Source organism: Ctenocephalides felis, unplaced genomic scaffold (assembly GCF_003426905.1).
Source record: "Ctenocephalides felis isolate EL2017-DRISC unplaced genomic scaffold, ASM342690v1 CF-g0.4_SCAFFOLD_01886, whole genome shotgun sequence".
NCBI lineage: Eukaryota > Metazoa > Arthropoda > Insecta > Siphonaptera > Pulicidae > Ctenocephalides > Ctenocephalides felis.
The window spans coordinates 33,973,037-33,996,204 of record NW_020538040.1 but is presented as its reverse complement, the minus strand read 5'-3'; the positions used below and the strand labels follow the sequence as shown (position 1 = coordinate 33,996,204).

Genomic DNA, 23,168 nt, shown 5'->3' with positions numbered 1-23,168 from the left:
CATTAAATAAAATATTGTTTGAAATTAGTTATTATTGAAAAATATTAGCAAAGTTTTAAAAAATATCGCACATTAAAAGTAACTATATTCAGTAATACATTCCATACGATATGTTATATATCGTTATTGTTGACATAACTAAGAATATAATTGATGATACATTAATAGTCATCAAAAAGAATATTTTAAGATTAAATCATAAAATGTTTCCAATTTATATTAACATCTTTAAAAAAATGCAAAAAAGGCACAAAATAGAACACAGATAGTGAAAATTAAAATTCAATCATATGTTATGGTTTTGAAATAGTAGTACAAATGATCTGAACAAAATATTTTCATGAAAAGTACAACAGATTTAAAAAGTAAGAAATATTTGTTACTAAAAGTTAGAAGTATTTTACTAAAGTAAAAAAGTGCAAGTATTTAGGCATCATATAAAAATTTTAAAAATAAATGCATATATCAATGTGCTTAAATTTGCAATCAATATACTGAAACAAATAACATTTTGATTGAAATTAGTTATTATTGAAAAATATTAGCAAAATTTTAAAAAATATCGCACATTAAAAGTAACTATATTCAGTAATACATTCCATAAGATATGTTATATTTCGTTTTTGTTTTGAGATAACTAACAATATTATTGATGATACATTAATAGTCACCAAAAAGAATATTTTAAGATTAAATCATAAAATGTTTCCAATTTATATTAACATCTTTAAAAAAATGCAAAAAGGGCTCAAAATAAAACACAGATAGTGAAAATTAAAATTCAATTATACGAGTATATTATGGTTTTGAAATAGTAGTACAAATGAAATGAACAAAATATTTTTATGAAAGGTACAATAGATTTAAAAAGTAAGAAATATTTGGATTTGTAACTAAAAGTTAAAAGTATTTTACTAAAGTAAAAGTGCAAGTATTTAGGCATCATATAAATATTTTGAAAATAAATGCATATATCAATGTGCTTCAATTTGCAATCAATGTACTGAAAAAAAACATGAACTATTAAAGTCTAAAACGGAAAAAATCCATATTATGATGAAAGTGGCATATAATGAAAAAAATGAATGAATGTAATGCATTAATAGTCATCAAAAAGAATATTTTAAGATTAAATCATAACATGTTCCCAATTTATATTAACATCTTTAAAAAAATGCAAAAAACGCACAAGATAGAACACAGATAGTGAAAATTAAAATTCAATCATATATTATGGTTTTGAAATAGTAGTACAAATGATGTGAACAAAATATTTTCATGAAAAGTACAATAGATTTAAAAAGTAAGAAATATTTGGATTTGTCACTAAAAGTTAAAAGTATTTTACTAAAGTAGAAGTGCAAGTATTTAGGCATCATATAAATATTTTAAAAATAAATGCATATATCAATGTGCTTCAATTTGCAATCAATGTACTGAAAAAAAACATGAACTATTAAAGTCTAAAACGGAAAAAATCCATATTATGATGAAAGTGGCATATAATGAAAACAATGAATGAATGTAATGCATTAATAGTCATCAAAAAAAATATTTTAAGATTAAATCATAACATGTTTCCAATTTATATTAACATCTTTAAAAAAAATGCAAAAAACGCACAAGATAGAACACAGATAGTGAAAATTAAAATTCAATCATATATTATGGTTTTGAAATAGTAGTACAAATGATGTGAACAAAATATTTTCATGAAAAGTACAATAGATTTAAAAAGTAAGAAATATTTGGATTTGTCACTAAAAGTTAAAAGTATTTTACTAAAGTAGAAGTGCAAGTATTTAGGCATCATATAAATATTTTAAAAATAAATGCATATATCAATGTGCTTCAATTTGCAATCAATGTACTGAAAAAAAACATGAACTATTAAAGTCTAAAACGGAAAAAATCCATATTATGATGAAAGTGGCATATAATGAGAAAAATGAATGAATGTAATGCATTAATAGTCATCAAAAAAAATATTTTAAGATTAAATCATAACATGTTCCCAATTTATATTAACATCTTTTAAAAAAATGCAAAAAACGCACAAGATAGAACACAGATAGTGAAAATTAAAATTCAATCATATATTATGGTTTTGAAATAGTAGTACAAATGATGTGAACAAAATATTTTCATGAAAAGTACAATAGATTTAAAAAGTAAGAAATATTTGGATTTGTCACTAAAAGTTAAAAGTATTTTACTAAAGTAAAAGTGCAAGTATTTAGGCATCATATAAAAATTTTAAAAATAAATGCATATATCAATGTGCTTCAATTTGCAATCAATGTACTGAAAAAAATAACATATTGATTGAAATTAGTTATTATTGAAAAATATTAGCAAAGTTTTAAAAAATAGTGCACATTAAAAGTAACTATAATCAGTAATACATTCCATAAGATATGTTATATATCGTTATTGTTTTGACATAACTAACAATATTATTGATGATACATTAATAGTCATCAAAAAGAATATTTTAAGATTAAATCATAAGATGGTTCCTATTTATATTAACATCTTTAAAAAAATGAGAAAAAGGAAAAAAAACGCACAAAATAGAACACAGATAGTGAAAATTAAAATTCAATTATATATTATGGTTTTGAAATAGTAGTACAAATGAAATGAACAAAATATTTTCATGAAAGGTACAATAGATTTAAAAAGTAAGAAATATTTGGATTTGTCACTAAAAGTTAAAAGTATTTTACTAAAGTAGAAGTGCAATTATTTAGGCATCATATAAATATTTTAAAAATAAATGCATATATCAATGTGCTTCAATTTGCAATCAATGTATTGAAAAAAAACATGAACTATTAAAGTCTAAAACGGAAAAAATCCATATTATGATGAAAGTGGCATATAATGAGAAAAATGAATGAATGTAATGCATTAATAGTCATCAAAAAAAATATTTTAAGATTAAATCATAACGTGTTCCCAATTTATATTAACATCTTTAAAAAAAATGCAAAAAACGCACAAGATAGAACACAGATAGTGAAAATTAAAATTCAATCATATATTATGGTTTTGAAATAGTAGTACAAATGATGTGAACAAAATATTTTCATGAAAAGTACAATAGATTTAAAAAGTAAGAAATATTTGGATTTGTCACTAAAAGTTAAAAGTATTTTACTAAAGTAAAAGTGCAATTTAGGCATTATATAAATATTTTAAAAATAAATGCATATATCAATGTGCTTCAATTTGCAATCGATGTACTGAAAAAAACATGAGCTATTAAATTCTAGAACGGAAAGAATCCATATTATGATGAAAGTGGCATCTAATGAAAAAAATGAATGAATGTAATGCATTAATAGTCATCAAAAAGAATATTTTAAGATTAAATCATAAGATGTTTCCAATTTATAATAACATCTTTAAAAAAAAATGCAAAAAAACGCACAAAATAGAACACAGATTGTGAATATTAAAATTCAATCATATATTATGATTTTGAAATAGTAGTACAAATGATGTGAGCAAGATATTTTTATGAATTTTTAAGTAAGAAATAAACTTAAATAATTTAAAAAGTAAGAAATATTTGGATTTGTTACCAAAAGTTAAAAATATTTTACTAAAGTAAAAGTGCAAGTATTTAGACATTATATAAATATTTTAAAGATAAATGCATATATCATTGTGCTTCAATTTGCAATCAATGTGTTGAAAAAAAACATGAGCTATTGGAATTCTAAAACGAAAAGAATCCATATTATGATGAAAATGAAAAAAGAATTTTATACATTTGGAGTATAGTAGAAAATTAATTATAATTATTGTGTATATATCTATTATATATTAAATATATTTTGGTAGAAATTTTTACAAAATTTTGATACTGTCCTGGATGGATCAAGATTTACCGGTTACATTTCCAATCGAAATCGACAGTATGAGATAGATGTATTTACGTTGTGAGATACCATTATCTTTATAACAAGTGCACGAAATCATTTTCACATTTCACATCAGTGGATTTAATTCTTGGACGTGATAATAATTAAAATAACATCGCAGATTTTTAAAAATTATTAGTTAGGATAAATTGTAAAAGTATCGAAAATAAGTCAATTGATATACATATTATGGCAAATCCGATAATAGTAGCAGCAGCTGTGGTCGCTCTAGTCTATTGGCTTTACAAACAGGCCACGGAAAGGCCGAAGAATTTTCCACCAGGTAAAAATTATAATATTACAAAAGAAATAAGAACTATTAGAATTTTGAAACGGAAAGAATCCATATTATTTACTTTCTAGTAATAGACTCTCAATACACTAAAATTATTAATACACAAATAGTTCGGATTTAAAACAATTGAGAGAATATTGTTAATATTTGGAAGTATCCAAATAAAAAAGTTTTGTATTAAAATATCAGTTGGTTGAATTATTAAATATCAAAAACATATTAATATACATTTATACCAAATTTAAAAGATATAGATTTTAATATTTTCTTTTGACAAATATAATTGATTCTATTGACAAAGGCAAAAATTCTGATAATTATTAATCTCAGATAATTAATTATTATATAGTAAAATTAATATACATATATTCGAAATTCAAAGGATAGATTTTGACTTTTTTAACAAATATAGTTGTCTTTATAGACAAAGCCAAAAAATGATAATATTAAAAAATTTATATAGGTAAATTAGTAAATATATAAATATACGTTTATACCAAATTCAAGATATAAATTTTAATATTGTAATTAGACAAAAAATTTTGCTTCTATTGAAGAAATCAGAAAAATTATCATTTATATTAAAAACATTAGTATAAGTAGTAAAAGTGTTTAATGAGAATAAAATGCATCGCAATAGTATAAATAAAATATATACGTTAAAAATATTGAAAAAACTACAATAAAATATTCATCTAGAAATATAGCTATAGTGTGAGCAACCCTTTCTGTTGAAAGGGGAGTTTTTATTTTTTGCCGCGAGAGCTATTTTATTTCGCCCCAATCCGCCGATCTTACGACCGGTTAGGACACCCCCCATCCGCCACCTGGAGACGCGCCCGGTGGGAGTTTGACTTCTCCCGACGGGAAAAAATCGTCATTTATACTAAAAACATTAGTATAAGTAGTAAAAATATTTAATGGGAGATTAAAATGCATCGAAGTAGGATAAATATAATAAGAAAATATAACTAGTGTTTAATATTTGGTTTGCCAGAACATTTAAAATGTCGCCAGCTGAACCGATGGTAATTCTTGTATGAAAGATAAAAATAATATCAAAATGATTCCCATGAAAATTTAATTCAAAACATTCTTATATAAATAAAAAGCGATTTCCCTGAAGTTGATGAAAATAAAAATGGAGAACACTTTTTGCACACTATTGTGTTGAAGTTCGACATATACAGATATGTTATTTGAAATATGCATGAAATTTAAAATCTTTAATTGCAAAGTAGTTATATAGAAAAATGTATTAAATAATATAAATATATTTCAAATGTATAGGATAAATTTTGATATTTTTTAACAAATATAGTTGTCGTTATAGACAAAGCCAAAAAATGATAATATCAGAAAAGTTATATAGGTAAATTAGTAAATAGTAAAAATATATAAATATACGTTTAAAATATAAATTTTAATATTGTTATTCGACAAAAATTGTTGCTTTTTTTGAAGAAATAAAAAAAGATCATTTATATTAAAAACATTAGTATAAGTAGTAAAAGTGTTAATGAGAAATATAGCTAGCGTACGAAACCCTAGGTCAAATGGTGTGACCGACCCTTCCAGCCAAAAGGCGAGTTTTTGCTTTTTACCGCGAGAGCTATTTTATTTCGCCCTTACTCGAGCTTTTTCCGAAAAGACACACGTGGTGGCTGTTACTCTTCAGCTCCAACGCCAAATTTGGTCCGCGGGGGCTATTTTATTTCGCCCCAATCCGCCGATTTTACGACCGGTTAGGACACCCCCTATCCGCCACCTGGGGACGCGCCCGATGGGAGTTTGGCTTCTCCCGACGGGAAAAAATGGTCATTAATATTGAAAACATTAGTATAAGTAGTAAAAATTAATTTGAATATTGAAAAAAAAAGCTAGACAAAGCTAATCAAGTCCAATTATCTGCAACATATGCTATAAAAAGATTCTCACTTTAATAATTATTAATAATGAATTCAAAGTCATATATGTACAATTGCAAAAATACTTTTCAAAAAATAAATGAAGCACCAAATATGTAATAGAAATAAGTGAAAAGGTTAAAAACTTGAAGGTACTTTCTAAAATATACTTTTAATGATCATTCTATAATTCAACAATATTCATTTGTTAATTAGTTATTTAACTTCTTAAACGCAGCCAGGGAAAATAAAGTAACAAAATGTTTAATTCACAAGTAGAGAAATTAATAACGACAAATTTTAAATCAATAACAACTGTAAGTAAAAAAATAGACTGCATTTATTTAGTTTACTAAATCGTTCAAAATATGATTGTAATATTATTGAATCTACAAGTTAATAGAATGGAACTATATACGAGATACATAAAAAGACATTATAATATATGTCGTAAACAAAAACACTTGATCGATTTAATATGCATTAAGGAATGATAAAAAATTTAATATATGCAACTGATTAAAAAGTTTAGCAGAAATAGTTTGAACAGTTGCAAAAATAAAATATATAAGTTCAGTTAGCAAAATTATGTTTATTAAAAAAGTTACACACGATGCCGTAGACTTACAAACATACTCGCATGTTATAATTGTACAGATTTAGTTTTGTACTATTAAAAATATTACAAGATTTCTAAAATATATATTATAAGTTATTTTGTCTCATGAAAATGATTAAAATTAATTCAAATATTGTAAAAAGGCTAGACAAAGCTAAGCAAATATAATTATCTCCAACAAAGCTATGTATGCAACATACGCTATAATAGAAATAGGTTTAATTCAACATTTTAATAAATGCAACAGCAACACCAAAAATGATTAAAATTACATATATGAAAATATAGAAATATAGAAAATAAAAAAATTCATAAAAATGCGTATCGTATTTTCACAAAAGTATTCTTATGTATTTATTTATAAAAATTAATTCAATATTATAAGATTACTAAAATATATATTATAAGTTAGAGTTTTTGTCTCATGAAAATGATTAAAATTACATATATAGAAGTATAGAAAAAAATAAATAATTTCACAAAAATGCGTATCATATTTTCACAAAAGTATATTTAAGTATTTATAAAAATTAATTCAAATATCGTAAAAATGCTAGACGAAGCTAAGCAAATATAATTACCTACATCATAGGCTATGTATGCAACATACGCTATAATAGAAATAGATTTATTCAATAATTTAATAAATGCAACAGCAAAATTAGTTTGAACAGTTGAAAAAATAAATTATATAAGTTCAGTTAGCAAAATTATGTTCATTAAAGAAGTTCCACGCCATGCCTTACAAACGTACTCGCATGTTATAATTGTACAAATGCAGTTTTGTTCTAATAAAAATATTATACGATTTCTAAAATATATATTATAAGTTAAAGTTTTTGTCACATAAAAATGATTAAAATTACATATATAAAAATATAGAAAAAATTAAATAATTTCATAAAAATGCGTTTCATAAAATAGAAATAAGTTTAATTCAACATTTTAATAAATGCAACAGCAACATCAAAAATGATTATAATTGTAAAATTACATATATGAAAATATAGAAATATAGAAAATAAAAAAATTCACAAAAATGCGTATCGTATTTTCACAAAAGTATTCTTATGTATTTATTTATAAAAATTAATTCAATATTATAAGATTAATAAAATATATATTATAAGTTAGAGTTTTTGTCTCATGAAAATGATTAAAATTACATATATAAAAATATAGAAAAAAATAAATAATTTCGCAAAAATGCGTATCATATTTTCACAAAAGTATATTTAAGTATTTATAAAAATTAATTCAAATATTGTAAAAACGCTAGACAAAGCTAAGCCAGCAAACAGAATTATATATTAAGCTATGTATGCAACATAAGCTATAATAAAATAGATTTATTCAATATTTTAATAAATGCAACAGCAAGATTAGTTTGAACAGTTGAAAAAATGATTTATCTAATTTTAAGTTAGCATAATAATTATTAAAAATGTTACACACGATTATCATAATTGTACAGATGCAGTATTGTACTATTAAAAATATTACAAGATTTCTAAAATATATTATATATAACTTATGGTTTTTGTCACATAAAAATGATTAAAATTGCATATATAAAAATATAGAAAAAATTAAATAATTTTATAAAAATGCGTATAATATTTTCACAAAAGTATATTTATGTATTTATAAAAATTAATTCAAATATTGTAAAAAGGCTAGACGAAGCTAAGCAAATATAACTATCTCCAACAAAGCTGTGTATGCAACATACGCTATAAAAAACTCCCATTTCAATAATTATTAATAATGGATTTAAAGAAAGATTTTCTTATAAACTCACAGTTGATAAAAGCGATCAGTTAGCATCATGTTTATTAATATAACGAAGAATAATAGGGAATAAAGCAATATTAATACAGCATAATGTAAAATTAAAATATATTTTAAAATAAAGAATAGAAGTTCGAATTTATAAAAATCCAGTATTAGATTTAGTACGATTAAAAACAAAGTTAGTATCAAATGTTAAAATAACATTTTTAAACAGTTAAAAAATTAGATGGATTATTGTAAAAATACTTGTTTAAAAATAAATGGAGCATCAAATTTGAATATGTAAAAAATATTGAAAACTTGAAGTTACTTTCTAAAATATACTTTTAACAATCATTTCACAAGTTTCATTCACAAGTCAATAACAAATGTAAGTAAAAAAAATATATTGCATTTAGTTTCACATAATGGTTTCAAATATAATTATAATATTATTGAATGAAAAATTTTTTATTCATAAAAGTGAATCATAATAGAAGTGAATATTGAAAATATTAATAAATTAATCATGAGAATTAATATTTGAAATAATTATTTTGTTTATAATAATGATATGAAATAATTCCCATCTATATAGAATTTATAAGATTCAATAATAATATATACACAAAATACTGTAATTATCATTCATAATTAAATTATTATTGAAATTTTTCTTTACTGATAACTGACTAAACACAATTTTATTGTAAAATTGAATTATAAAATGAGTTATATTAAACTTTTGATTAAATTATAAAATATAAGACTATATAAAATAGATTTAGATATTTCAGTATCTAAATATATTAGAAAAAAGTAATTTACATAATTGATATCATTCAAAGATAATTTTAGTCATCTTATTGTTAGAATTACAACAATATTTCCACTAACGGAAATTCTTTATCTATAGACAACAATTAACAACTTGAAAAAATGACAAAGGTAATTGATAATATGTAAGCAATTATCAGGCAAAATATTCGTGTGATTAATTGTTGAGTCATTGTTGACAATATTAAATCAATGATAGGCAGAAAACTAACAAAATACAATAGCAAAACAATTTATTAACAAAAAAAAGCTTGCAAACTTTTTATTTGTTTGAAAATAAATTTTTGCAGTTTTAACCTTATCAAGAAAATAATATAATTTACAATATTTCATAAGAGAGATGGATGAGTATAAATAATTTGAAAATTCTAGTTTAAAAAAAATGCAAAAGATATTAGAATATTATAACAGATGAAAATGAATTTAAAATGAAAATTATAATTGAGTTCAATATCCCGTAAAACAGAGGCAATCCGAGTTTCGGATTTCAAAAAGCATTTGAAAATAGAGCTTCAAAAATCTATGTGTTCCATATAAAATTATGTCATTTAATAAAAAAAATTACGTTGAATATAATTATTAAAAGTATCTGATATTATTTATATACTTTTATAAATATATAGTATTGTGCATTTGGTTTTTTCGTACAAATATTCTTATTTAGTATAGTGAAAAGAGTATAGTGAAAAATTAAAATGCAACAATTTTTACTGTTTAATCAAAGAACGTGAACGTATGTAAAATTATTAATTATCGAGTTTGTCAAAAAGTTTAAAAGGTATAATATAGAGTAGAAATAAAGTGAGGTTGAATTTTATCAATAATAAACTCAAAATTCAGTTGAATTATTTTTTACAGAAAATTATTCTCGCAAACCTCTCAAATATATATTCAGATATGTAAAAATTAAAATATAAAATATTAACAAAATCAGTTAATTATAAATTGTAAAAGAGAAGAATGATAAGTTCGATTAAGTACAGGCAAATCTTATAATAATCTAATACTTGATGAGCCAAATACAAGAAACGCTTAGATCAAGAAAAAAAAATCTTTGAAAAATATTTGAAATATTAAAATATATATGATTTAACAACAAATTGTTATTAAGTAAAATAAATAATTTTATTATGTATTAAATATTAATTCAATATAATGAATATTAAATATTTTTTGAAAAATATTCAATAATATCAAAAAAGTACAGTCGTAAAAATTCAAAATACATGCAAATTAAGCAAATAATATATCAATAATCTAATATGATAAAATAATTTTTGAAAATTCTTTAAATTTGTGTGAAATTTTTAACAGAATCTGCATGGCATAAAATATATACAATATAAATTATGACAAAATATTAAAATATTTGACTATTTATTTCAAAAACAAGATTAAAAATTTATTAGATTAAAAAATTAAAATCATTCATTGCAAAAAAATTACAAATGATCCAAAAAAATATTATGATTTTTCATCAATTGATTGAAAACAATTATATATTGCTGAAAACGAAGTGATTTTCAAAAAACGAAGATACATCAAGGATAATTTATAATGCAATACTTAAGGCAACGGATGTAGTATTTGAATGCAATATGAAAACACAATATTAAAATGTTTGGCTATAGTATGACTAGTAAAAACACATTTTTTATAAAAAAAATTAATATACATTTATTCAAAATTTGAAATGTATATATTTCAATTTTTTTTGTCAGAATAATTGCTTGGTGAAAGTCAAAAATTGATAGTTCATTTTAAAAAATTTAGAAAAATAGCTTTTTATATATCTTTACGTTATTCTTCAACTCCAGTGCCTAATTTGGTCCGCGAGGGCTATTTTATTTCGCCCCAATCCGCCGATCTTACGACCGGTTAGGACACCCCCTATCCGCCACCTGGGGACGCGCCCGGTGGGAGTTTGGCTTCTCCCGACGAGAAAAAAATGGTCATTATTATTAAAAACATTAGTATAAGTAGTAAAAATTAAGTTGAATATCAAAAAAAAAACGCTAGACAAAGCTAAGCAAGTACAATTATCTGCAACAAATGCTATAAAAAGATTCATACTTCAATAATTATTAATAATGGATTCAAAGTCATATATGTACAATTGTAAAAATATTTTTCAAAAAATAAATGAAGCACCAAAAATGTAATAGAAATAAGTGAAAATGTTGAAAACTTGAAGGTACTTTCTAAAATATACTTTTAATAATCATTCTATAATTCAACAATATTCATTTGTTAATTAGTTATTTAACTGCTTAAACGCAGCCAAAATGTTTAATTTACAAGTAGAGAAATTAATAACGACAAATTTTAAATCAATAACAACTGTAAGTAAAAAAATAGATTGCATTTATTTAGTTTACTAAATCGTTTAAAATATAATAATAATATTATTGAATCTACAAGTTAATAGAATGGAACTATATACAAAATACATAAAAAGGCATTATAATATATGTCGTAAACAAAAACACTTGATCGATTTAATATGCATTAAGGAATGATAAAAAATTTAATATATGCAACTGATTAAAAAGTTTAGCAGAAATAGTTTGTACAGTTGCAAAAATAAATTATATAAGTTCAGTTAGCAAAATTATGTTCAAAAAAGACTTACAAACATACTCGCACATAATAATTGTACAGATGCAGTTTTGTACAATTAAAAATATTACAAGATTTCTAAAATATATATTATAAGTTAAAGTTTTTGTCACATGAAAATAACATATATAAAAATATAGAAAAAATGAAATAATTTTTTCACAAAAGTATATTTAAGTATTTATAAAAATTAATTCAAATATTGTAAAAACGCTAGACAAAGCTAAGCCAACAAACAGAAATATATATTAAGCTATGTATGCAACATAAGCTATAACAGAAATAGATTTATTCAATATTTTAATAAATGCAACAGCAAAATTAGTTTGAAACAAAGTTAGTATCAAATGTTAAAATAACATTTTTAAACAGTTAAAAAATTAAATAGATTATTGTAAAAGTACTTTTTTAAAAATAAATGGAGCATCAAATTTGAATATGTGAAAAATATTGAAAACTTGAAGTTACTTTCTAAAATATACTTTTAACAATCATTTCACAAGTTTCATCCATAAGTCAATAACAAATATAAGTAAAAAAAATATATTGTATTTAGTTTCACATAATGGCTTCAAATATAATTATAATATTATTGAATGAAAAATTTTTTATTCATAAAAGTGAATCATAATACAAATGAATATTGAAAATAGTAATAAATTAATCATAAAAATTAATATTTGAAAAAATTATTTTGTTCATATTAATGATATAAAATAATTCCCATCTATATAGAATTAATAAGATTCAATGAAAATATATAGGGGCCGTTCAAGTATTACGTAAGCACTATAGGGGGGCGGGGGGGTTATTGGTTTCTTATTTTGGGTGACATTTTGGTGACAGCTTTGCTTACTTTTGCTGACAAAGGGGGATGGGGGGGGGTTAAATAATTGTACTAAATTTGCTTACATAATACTAGAACGATCACCTAATGCCTAATTTGGTCCGCGAGGGCTATTTTATTTCGCCCCAATCCGCCAATCTTACGACCGGTTAGGACACCCCCTATCCGCCACCTGGGGACGCGCCCGGTGGGAGTTTGGCTTCTCCCGATGGGTTGTATGTGGGTATGTGTGTGCGTATATGTATGAATGTATGCGCGGGTACAATTTTTTGTCGATGATTTAGAGAACATGGATCAACTAATTTGAATGATTCAAAATACATTCGATTTCTATTGGTGAGGAGACGTGATGGTTAATTTTTTGGCAAAGGCAGGTTTAGCCGTTCCGAAGATACGGGACAAAAAGTGCCAAAAATATTTTGTTTATGTTCAGATTTTCTCTATATGCAAGTAGTTAAAAATATATAGCACAGTTTAAGAATAATATTAAAATTCATACTTTAATCTGGGGTTAGATTGAAATTAAAAGTAGATCAGGATTAACAAATTATTCGAAAAAGGTTAGTAGTTTCGGATTTGAAAGAGTTAAACAAAATCGCTACAAAACAGAAAATGATTTGAGAAGTGAATTTGTATTTTATAATTTAACTATTTTTTATTACCAATTCATGAAATTGGTATTAAACATACATTTATATGCACAAAATAGGTTTTATATTGATTTTTGTTTCTTTTCTTTCCGAACAGAACCGTAATAAATATAAGAGCCGGTTTTTTAATTTTAGCGTTCCGGTAAAAAATATTAGCACAACACCACTGAAGATATAGTATTCTATTAATAATTGAACAAATTTTTAGTGAACAAATCGACATTTTATGATTTTTCAATGAGTATATATAAAAATTATTTTTCATTCAGTAGATAATAATTTGTACCTTTATCACAGAGTATAAACTTGCATCATGTATCTTACAGGTCCTCCACGATTGCCAATATGGGGAAGCTATTGGCTAATTTTATTAGCAAATTACAAATTCCTGCACATAGCGTTTATGAAAATAGCAAAATTGTACAAATCGAAGATAATTGGATTTTATGCCGGAGCCTTTCCGGGAGTGATAGTTCAAGATTATGAGACCGTCAAAGAAGTATTGAACAGGAGGGAATTCGACGCCCGGATGGACATAATTATAGCCAGGATGAGAGACCCCAGCCACAATACAAGAGGTACAAAAGCTATAACCAAAAACGTATTTGGACTTCAACGAGATTCTATTTGATGTACTTCGATAGAGTAAAATTATAAGCTTTGGTATTTATAAAAAAACATATTGAAGTATATTTTAAAAAACATATTGAATGCTTACATATGTTTAAATTTATGTAAAAGAATTAAGTAGTTGATCATTCAATTTAATTTTAATATTGTTATTAAATAATTCATCTATCTCAGTTCCAAAATAAAACAATTAATAATATACATACGGCGTTGAATGGAAGAATTCATAATGTAAACTAAGGAAAATAGTAGAAAAAATGTACAGCATGTAATATATAGGTAGAAATAAAATTTCAGGCATATTTTTCACTGATGGTCAATTTTGGCACGAGCAGCGACGTTTTGCTTTGCGTTACATGAGAGATTTCGGATTTGGGAGAAGGTGTCCAACATTAGAAGCCATGATTAACGAGGAACTGAACGATCTGATTAATTTATTAAAGAATGGACCCATAGAAAAAGATGAGGATGTAAAAAATCAATTGCAGGAGGAAAAATGTTACATGATAATATAATTTTTATTAACTTTCTTTGCAGACAGTTTGCAAAAATGGATTAGTTTTAATGCCGGATATATTCTTTGTGGCGTTCATGAATTCTTTCATGGCAGTATTTTCGCGTGAAAGATGGCCCAGAAGCAAACATCATGAATTGATTCGAGTAGCCAGAGGCGCAATGATCTTCCAAAGAGCAGGAGATGACATGGGCCGTGCGCTCTCTCAGACTCCTTGGTTAAGACATTTATTACCAAATTTTTCAGGATATAATGAATTAAAAGATGGTCATGAATTTATATATGATTTCATGAAGGTAAGAAATTTTATATCATCGCCAAAGATAAGGTGAAAGTTTTGAAAAAATAGGATGTCGTTCAGAATGAATACATTATGTATAAGCCATAAGTACTGCTTAGTTTACAAAGTACATATTGTATAGTTATAAACAAATATATATTGTCACATGTGTTTGCAAATAGAACAAAAAATATGCAATATCAATTTGAAATTCCTATAACAGGGTAAAATGGCGCAAAATTACTAATAGAATAAGTTTAATTATTAGCTGCTGACTATTAACTAGTTTATAATTAAATCGTTAAAAACTAGTTATTTATATACTGATAGTAATCTTGTTATTTTAAGCAATGTGTGCAGAACGTGGTGGACACACATCAGGACGGCGATGAAAGAAACTTCGTTGATATATATTTGAATGAAATGCATAAAAGGCAGCAGGATCCAACGATTGCAGAAAAAGACGGCATCTCATTTTCAAGTAAATTAAATATTGTAAAACAAATACAAAAAATATATTCAATAATTGAGAATATATAAATATCAATTTTCAGTTGATCAGCTTATATTAGTAGGAGTCGATTTTCTATTTCCTACAACCACAGCTATTGGTGCTCAATTATCATATTTATTTTTCCATCTGATGTACAGACCAGATGTCCAAGAAAAAATTCAGGAGGAAATTGAGAGGGTCGTCGGAAGGGGCAGGCTGCCAAATTTGGATGACAGGCCACAGTAATTACATTTCCACATATTAAATTAAATATTTAAAAATTTAGATACGGAATGAGGCTTATAGGTAGGCTTATATTAGCACAAATAATTGTGGTAAAAAGAAATTGAACGATTTAACGAGTTTCCGTTTTTAAGTCCATTAGTTTGTAATATTTTCCCTTCTCGGACACTTTTCTAGAATCTTATTATTTTCAAATACTGATATTAGATATTCTTCCTAACGAATTGTAAGTTTTGTTAGCTCATACGAAATATTGATTGTTATGATTAAATATCTCCAGCCGTCGTGATAAAAATAAATGCTTATGATAACTTTTACATATTCAATATTTTTGCCCTGTTTTAAGGTGAATATGGTGATTAGTCTTATGTTTTCGGTATATATAGTGTTCTCGCTCAGATAAATTATTTATTATCAACACAATTAATCTTGAATCTCTTTATTCCACCTCATTTTAATTTTTTTTTCATTTTTTGTCCAATGTATTTTATTTTCTTGTTTTCTGTGTTTATGTTGTGTTCTCGCACTGATGAAATATCAAATGATGTTTATAATTTTAAAATAGAGTAGTGACTTTCAGTAATACAACATGTTATTTCTTTTATGAGTGAAGCGAAAAAGAGGCGCATTCCGCCAGTATAAACCATTATATACTAGGGCCTGGAGATAGCGATATTATTTAATATAAAAAACATTAAGTTAAGCTGATTTTTTAAAAAATATCTTAAATCAAGTTGGCGTGTACTTGTTATTGTTAAATTTAAATTAAATTTATCATTTTACCATTAACCATTAAGTGCATGAGAATATTAAACAAATTCATGTTGAATGTGAAAGAGTTTTAAAAACTAGTTGATCTTGGTATTTTGCCTTAAGACAAGTTAGATGAACTTCCCGATGTGTAAATAATCGACTTAATCAATAAAAAATAAATTCATTTATGAATGATTAAAAGTACTCCCGAGTGTTTCGTTTAACTCGGAGTATTTTCTAAAAACAAATTTTCAAAAATCAAAAATTTTTATAATTGAACAAGTTTTCATAGAACTTTAATGATTTAATATGTTCATTAAGACCAAGTACTCTATCGTTATACCAAGTAAATCGTCTAATTTTAATTTAAACAAATGCTAAAAAAACTACTCATTTTTTCAAACTTGATGATTTTTTAAAATTGAACTACTTGTCGTAAGGACGTAATATTTCAGTAAGTTCTATAAGACCATGATATATATTGTCAAAAAAGTTCCTTAAAAATCGGCTAAATTTTTTTTTCAACAGTTAATTATAAGAAAACGGCTCGATGATAGATTTTCCCCTAAAACTAATCGGTATCATTCCCAACTAATATCTTTCGAACAATTTTTGATTTTTTAAGTATGAGCTTAAATTAAATTAAACACTTTTTTCCAAATTACAAAGAAACGGCTCGGCCGATCGTCGCACAGAACTGAGAAATGATAATCCTCATCAAGATTCATCAAATAGCTTTTAAATTTTTGAATCGGTTTCTAAAGTCGATCAAAGGTCTAAATTTGACAAATGCCAAAAAACCATATTAATTTTTGCAAACTTTGACAAATTTTTAAAGTTAAACGAGTTGTCGTAGGGCCGTAATGTTTTAGTATGCTCTATAAGACTATGGTATCTACTGTCAAAAAAAATAATAATAATAATCGTCAAAAAAAAGTTTTTTTAACACTTTATTACAAGAAAACGGCCCGACCGATTGATCTCTACTAAAAACTAATCAGCACGATTTCCAACCAATATCTTTCGAACGGTTTTTGAATTTTCAAAATCGATTCAAAATTGCGGGCTAAAACGTGGACAAATTTTTTTTCACTTTTTTGTTATTTATAAAGAAACGGCTTGGCCGATCGTTGCACAAGACTGACAAACAATAGTCCTCATCAATTTATATCGTATAAATTTTTGAAATCGATCCAGCCGTTTTTGAGAAAACGTCGATTTACGCCAAAAAATCTGTTTACGCACACGCGAACACACACACATACTTTTTCCAAACTTGGTCTCATTTGGTTCAGAATGACTTGAAACGTCAAGAAAACATAAAATTAGCGAATCGTATTTTTTATGAAAACAAACTTCTCCTTCGGGAAGTTTGTAACTAATGCAACTTATTACAATGTCATTTAAGTTAACATTGAATTTTGTAGATGAAATAGAAGAAAACAATAATAAAAAACAATAATAACGTAAAAATTAAGTTAAGCGGATTATTTATAATTATGTTAAATAAACTTAATGTGTAACAAAAATTTATAATTTTATCTTAAACAAATAAGCACAATTATAGTGTTTTAACCAGGTCAAAAACATGAAGAAATTAAGTGAATTCATGTTTATGAACAATTTTAAAAATAGGTTATGCAATTTATTATAATATTATTTCAATATTGAATGAATTTTGTTGATGGTTTAATTGAAAATAATAATATTTTAGTATGCCATATACTGAGTCTTGTTTACGTGAAGTGCTGAGATTGGAAACTTTGGTTCCCTTAAATTTACCACATCGTTGTCAAACTGACACCACCTTGAACGGATACGACATACCTAAAGTAGATTGGAATAATAATTTTATTATTTTTGATATTCATCACTCAATGTATTAATTACTTATTTCAGAATACAATGGTTTTAACAAATCTCTGGAATATGCACAGAGATCCTGAACTTTGGGGAGACGGTGAAGCGTTTAGACCAGAAAGATTTTTAGACTCCAGAGGAATGCTGAAGAAGAAGGATATTACCATGCCATTTGGTGCAGGTAAGAAAAAAATTGAGACAGGTAAAGTAACAAGGGCAGGGTGAAACCGAATCGAAAAGTTTCGCCAAACACCACTTCGAAGGAGACAAATCTGAGAGAGGAGTGGCAGTCATGGTAAGGAACAAGTCGATGAGGCGTGTGCTGAATGTGAACTTTGTGAGTTATCTTCGGATCGTCTGATGAGTGTGAAATTGAAAACGGAGCCGATGGACGTGCTGGTTTAACAGGTGTACGAGGCGGAGTTAGAGTCTGAAATGTCTGAGCAGATAGACGAAATGTTGTCTTATGAAAGCAAAGGAAAGGTCAACGTGGTGATCATGGGAGATTATTGTGGAGTAGTCGGTAAAGGATCCAAAGAAAAGATAGTCAATAAATACGTATTGAGCAGAAGAATCTACGTAATGATCACAAACACGTAGTTCAAAAAGCGTAAACAAAACTGTATACTTAGAAAAGTCCGGGAGACAGCAAACGCTATCAAATTGACTACATCATCGTAAAAAACATTCAGAAACAGCATGGTGGGCCTTAAGACTTTTTCAGCGGTCGATAAAGACTCCGATCATAATTTGTTGACGGCCTATAGAAACAAATCTAAAGAATAATAGAAAAAATGGGGGGAGACAGATGGAATCTGGAAAACTTGAGAAATAATAAAGTTGAATTGAGGAGAAAAAAGTAGATAAAATTCTGTGTAATAAAAGATAGGGCAGAAACTGTAGAGAATTATTGGAAGATGGTAAAAAGTGTACTGCTGGAAACGCTGGAAGACAATGGTTGAACAAAGGCAAGAAACGGAGAAGACGAAGGCAAAGAAAGAGATGGACTAGACAGAATGAAAAATCCCAAAAACATACGAAATAAAAGACGATCATAGAAATAGTGACGAAAAACAAAAAAAAAAATTAACGTATCAAAGAAATACATTAAGAAATTGTACAAAAAAGATAATTTTTCCGACAATATTGAGATCAAAGAAGAGAAAGAGGACAAAGAACCGTGCATATTGAGAAGTGAGCTTTAAGGACGGTGGATCTGCTGAAAGAGTTGGGCCACAACGGATTAAAAGGCTGACTGAACTACTGAATCAAATATAGTCTTCTGAAAACGCCGAAAGCAAACCAAGTGCAGTGACAAAAGGACGAGCAGTTTGACATTGAACACAGAAAAGGTTTTGTTCAAAATTCTTACGAGAGGAGTCGAAAATAAGATCGAGATCGACATGAGCGAAAATCAGTTTGATTTCAGAAAAGAAAGAGGCGCCAGAGACGCATTTGAATACTGAGAATAATGTCTGGCAGATGTCTAGACGTTAACATTTGCTTCTGTTTCATAGACTGCCTTTGATAAAGTTAACTGGAGTAAGATTATAGGGATTTTGAACTATATTGGCGTCAATTGAAGAGTCTGCAGGACGATTCAGAATCTGTATATGAAGCAGAAAGTAAAGGTTCGAGTTAACTAGGGAGATACAAACGTAAAAATTTTTCCTTAAAATAGGAAGAGGAGTGCGGCAAGGATGCTGCATGTCACCGATCTTATTCAACCTGTACGAAGAATGGTTCGTCAACAAGGTACTTGGAGATACTGGAAATTTTTTGATTGGAGGAAGAAGAATCAACACCATAAAGTACGCAAATAATCTTGTAATGATACCGAAAACCAAATCCAAGCTACAAAACGTGATGAGCAGAATCGTCAAAAATAGAACATACGAAATGGATATTAACAAATCGAGTAAAGAGAATATCGAAACAAGCGGAGCCTCTGAGAATTACGGTAAAAAATCGAGAATTGGAAAATGTGATCGTAAGCGCCAAGACGGCATTCACGAAAAAAAGAACGCTTCTGACTAGCAAACTGAGTTTTGACTTGCGGAAAAGACTAATAAAGTGTTATGTCTGCGACATAACTCTGTACGGATAGGCGCTATGAACTCTAAAAGCAAAATTACAAAATATAAATTATATAAAAAGTTACTAATGCATATTTCCGCAAAATGCCAGATCGAATGTGTTACCTGTGTTAAGAAAAGCCGTAAAAAAAACTATCTGGAAAGTGTTACAATGCGTTGCTGGAGATAATGAAGCAGATAAAGTTCTGCAAAAAAATACCTTCTACATGACGTAATCAAAGGCAAAATAAGCAGGACTGAAAGAAATAAGAAGAAGAAGAATGCAGATGATGGATGACTTAGGCGACAAGATGAAAGACATAGAATTAAAAGCCGAAGCACAGACCAGTATGGAAGAACAAATTAATAAAAATGAATGAAATGTGGTTATAGGTCATTAATTAATGGCAATAAAACAGTAATGAGATTTTGTGGTGCAAAAGGCGAGAAATTGCTTCAAAATCGCGTAGAAACTTTACATTTTTAATTTAAATTTTTTTGTATAAAGCATAATTTAAAACGGAACAATGGACGGCGACTCATACATACCTCAAATGTCAAATCGTTTTGACAGATGATGTTCAATTTCTTTTAACAGAGTGTTTTAGATAAATATTATTTAATTGTAGTAACTAGGTTAATCAAAAGTTGCATTTATACATACAGACATTATTAAACGAATCGCAAGTGTTATTAGATAATCAAAATATCATATTTTTGGAATGTTAATATGAAAATACATTTCTGGCTTTTTGTCACTCTATTTTTTTGCAAATCATATTTTTCTCAAATTCGGTGCTCTGAATTAACTCATTTGTATAATTTTATACTTAATGGTATTTATAAAACATTTTCTAGATTATATTATTTTTTTATTTATTTTATATAAAATAAGGACCTAAATGTGGAATCGATCAAAAGCGACATTTTGTCAAATAATTTATTCTCGGTTATAACAGACAACAATTTAAATAAGAATATTCGGATAATAATACATAATTTTGGAATACACACCTACAAAAATGTCAATACACAAAATTACAAGTTCTCTGGAATCAAATATTTTGAAGATTGATTAGTAAGATCGCATTCTATAAAATGTGTCAACAGTTCCAGTAATAAAACGAGTTTAGCAGAAAAATGACAAATGTCCTACAATTGGAAGAAATTCCTTCCAAACCATATGCCAAAATCTATGCATTTCAGACACAGTTAGGCATCGTTCATGTTTCATTAAATTACTCTACAAATTGAAAAAGATAAGAATCTTCAGTAATATATAAAAGTCCGAAGCTAATAAGGTCCACCACCGATATCTCAAAAGCCAGTAAAGTTAAGCATGTTCAACAAAAATTTGAAAGTAGAGTAAAAGGTGGTCCATGATTTTTACGACTTTGCTATCAACAGATGAACTGTAATCTTTGAAAGTCCATAACAAAAGTATTTTCTTTCGTTGTTGTCGTTAGTTGTTAGTTTTTTGGGTTGTGAGTTGAGAACTGAGCACTATGATTTAGATTGCGAAGCTTTAATATAAATTTTAACTATACTTGATTTAATTGTTTTATAAAATGTAATGTGTATTTTAAGTAAGATTCAGCAGTTTTTCTTTTTATTTAACCACTTTAAAAGCTTACACCTGGGTGGGCGTGCGCCATTAAAGTAGTTATATAGAAACTGAACATTAACCCTGGCAAAATTGTAAAAAATATAAAAAAAGCAAATAAAAAAGTAATTTAAGTTAAAAAAAGCAAAATTACAAAATAAAAATTATATAAATAGTTACTGATGAATATTTCCGAAAAATACCAGATCGAATGTGTTATCTGTGTTAAAAATGCAGCAATAGAACTCATATTTAGCATTAGTTGAATAATATACATTCGTTATTATTTTGTGAAAAACCATGGGCATGGGTGGATTGGCCTTCCAAAGTTAATGGTAGGTTTTTTTTAAAATTCAACCCTTAACTTTGGGTCAATTCATGGGACATCAGAATTCATTTTAGAGGTATGGTTTCTCAGTGAAGAATCTTATTTTGATCTCTAGTATCCGAATATCATATGTGCCTAAGCCACTTTTAAATCGACCCGTCCTAATATATATATATATATATATATATATATATATATATATATATTAAATGGTAGAGTCTTGGATTTCTGTACATACATTGTATATATATATATATATATATATATATATATATATATATATATATTATATGTTTATAATGATTGATTGATTCAACAATGTCTTCTTGCATAAATCTTAGTGTTGATTTTCTTTTCTTTTACAATATTACAAAATTTCATATTATCCAATAATTACTACGGTTTCAGGGAAAAGGCTATGCGCTGGCGAAACATTTGCCCGTCAAGGCCTATTTCTTATGTTTGCCTGTCTCATTCAGAACTTTACGTTTTCACCTGCACCCGGAAAGCCCAAACCACCACCTCACGGAGAACTATCAGGATTCATATTGACACCAAAGGATGTATGGATAAAATACGAAGCAAGATAAAAAAATATATAAAAATATATTTTAAGTTTTAGTGTATAGTTTTACTTCCTAGATAAATGATAGTTCATAAAAACATTGTATTGTTTTCTCAATATGTTGCTGCAAATTAAGCAGCGATTGTAAGTATGCATCAATAAATTTCGTATAAAATACCTATGTCTGATTTCATGTGTGCGACCGTCATCATTTAAGAATGTTAAATATCCGGTATATTATTTGAAATGCGCAATTATTTAACGTAAAAAAACAATATTAAAATTTCTTATAAATAACATTGTTCTTAAAAATCATGCAAGCATTTATAATAACTTCCAGCTATT

General features: G+C 26.4%; 1 protein-coding gene across 1 annotated transcript; it reads left to right on the top strand.

The window, feature by feature from the left end:
• Nucleotides 1–4,121: 4,121 nt before the first annotated feature.
• On the top strand, nucleotides 4,122–22,848 carry LOC113374870 (probable cytochrome P450 304a1). Its single transcript, XM_026614831.1, has 9 exons — nucleotides 4,122–4,215; nucleotides 13,806–14,057; nucleotides 14,407–14,579; nucleotides 14,647–14,919; nucleotides 15,252–15,384; nucleotides 15,458–15,638; nucleotides 18,107–18,224; nucleotides 18,292–18,433; nucleotides 22,667–22,848. The coding sequence occupies exons 1-9, from the start codon at nucleotides 4,122–4,124 to the stop codon at nucleotides 22,846–22,848; spliced, it is 1,548 nt and encodes a 515-aa protein (XP_026470616.1).
• The last annotated feature ends 320 nt before the right edge of the window (nucleotides 22,849–23,168 follow it).

What these genes read in the sequence shown, in the direction of transcription:
- LOC113374870 (XM_026614831.1), top strand. Translation starts at nt 4,122, where the DNA reads ATGGCAAATCCGATAATAGTAGCAGCAGCTGTGGTCGCTCTAGTCTAT. An exon ending in TTATATATGATTTCATGAAG is followed by an intron (nt 14,920 to 15,251) that starts GTAAGAAATTTT and finishes TGTTATTTTAAG; the next exon opens with CAATGTGTGCAGAACGTGGT. An exon ending in AGACGGCATCTCATTTTCAA is followed by an intron (nt 15,385 to 15,457) that starts GTAAATTAAATA and finishes ATCAATTTTCAG; the next exon opens with TTGATCAGCTTATATTAGTA.